Source organism: Plasmopara halstedii (genome assembly GCF_900000015.1).
Source record: "Plasmopara halstedii genome assembly, contig: Scaffold_555, whole genome shotgun sequence".
In the NCBI taxonomy this organism is placed as follows: Eukaryota; Oomycota; class Peronosporomycetes; order Peronosporales; family Peronosporaceae; genus Plasmopara; species Plasmopara halstedii.
Genome location: NW_020187475.1, coordinates 434,600 through 435,509, shown reverse-complemented (window position 1 = coordinate 435,509; position 910 = coordinate 434,600). Strand labels below are relative to the sequence as shown.

At 38.8% G+C, this 910-nt stretch overlaps 1 protein-coding gene across 1 annotated transcript in view; it reads right to left on the bottom strand.

Moving 5' to 3' along the window:
* Nucleotides 1–498: 498 nt before the first annotated feature.
* PHALS_11610 (septum site-determining protein) overlaps nucleotides 499–910 on the bottom strand; it is a gene marked incomplete at both ends in the record, with an annotated part of 1,528 nt that continues 1,116 nt past the window's right edge. The window contains one exon of the mRNA XM_024726998.1: nucleotides 499–883. Within this exon, the coding sequence (XP_024577619.1) occupies nucleotides 499–883 (385 nt within the window). The remainder of the gene's footprint in view (nucleotides 884–910) is intronic.

The following is a 910-nucleotide window of genomic DNA, read 5'->3' as shown; positions in this document are numbered from 1 at the left end:
AATGTCAGAAAGGAAGGAAGGACCTGGTGGTTTGAAGGTAAGTTTCCAAGTAAATGTAATATGCTCATAGCTAGCTAATCATGCAAATCGTTGGGAGTTTTATCACTCCTCCTGCTTTACTTAGGTACGACTTAACTTGTTTCCAACAGAGTCGACATATAAGCTCAAAGCTGGTAGCACGCAACGGTAGATTTTACAATAGAAGGAGATAAACAACAACGGATAAAAAAGCACTACAAAGATGTTGCTTCACTCTCCTTCATTATCAAATTTCTCGATGTGTCTAAGATATGATGATTTTTGCACTCTATTATTTCAAATTGTTCATTGTTTTGTTTTTGAGCTACTAAAAGCGACACGAATAAAATTGACATTCTTCATGAGAATCCCAGTAATTTGACCAGTTTAGAAAGCAAAGAAAATTTACTACCAGAAAGAAGAAATTTTGTAAACAATTGATGCATTAAAAAAACAATGATTAGAAATTAAAGCGAGGGTTCAAGACGATGATGTTGGTATGCGGCCCTGATTCGAGAGATCAGCTTGTCTTTGCTTCTTCACAAGAAGTTGCTGTCGCTGTATTAACTCTTCGTAAAACATCTTTTGATCTCGAGAATCCAAAACAGATTTAAACTCCTCACGACGCGCATCCGAAACAGCGGTTTCAAGCCAACCAAACTGCTTTTCATCCTCAAGCACCGATCTGAACACATTTACCAGATTTCTTTTCTCCAGCACGTCTTTGAAGTCCTTCACTGGACTTCGTTCGTTCGATACGTCTTTGAACTCCTCCACCGGATTTCTTCCGTTCAATACGTCTTTAAACTCCTTCCCTAGTCCTTCCTCCAAAGCTGCTCGAAACAATTTCGCACGAACATTATCCCTGACAGCCACTTTGAGAAAAAGCACT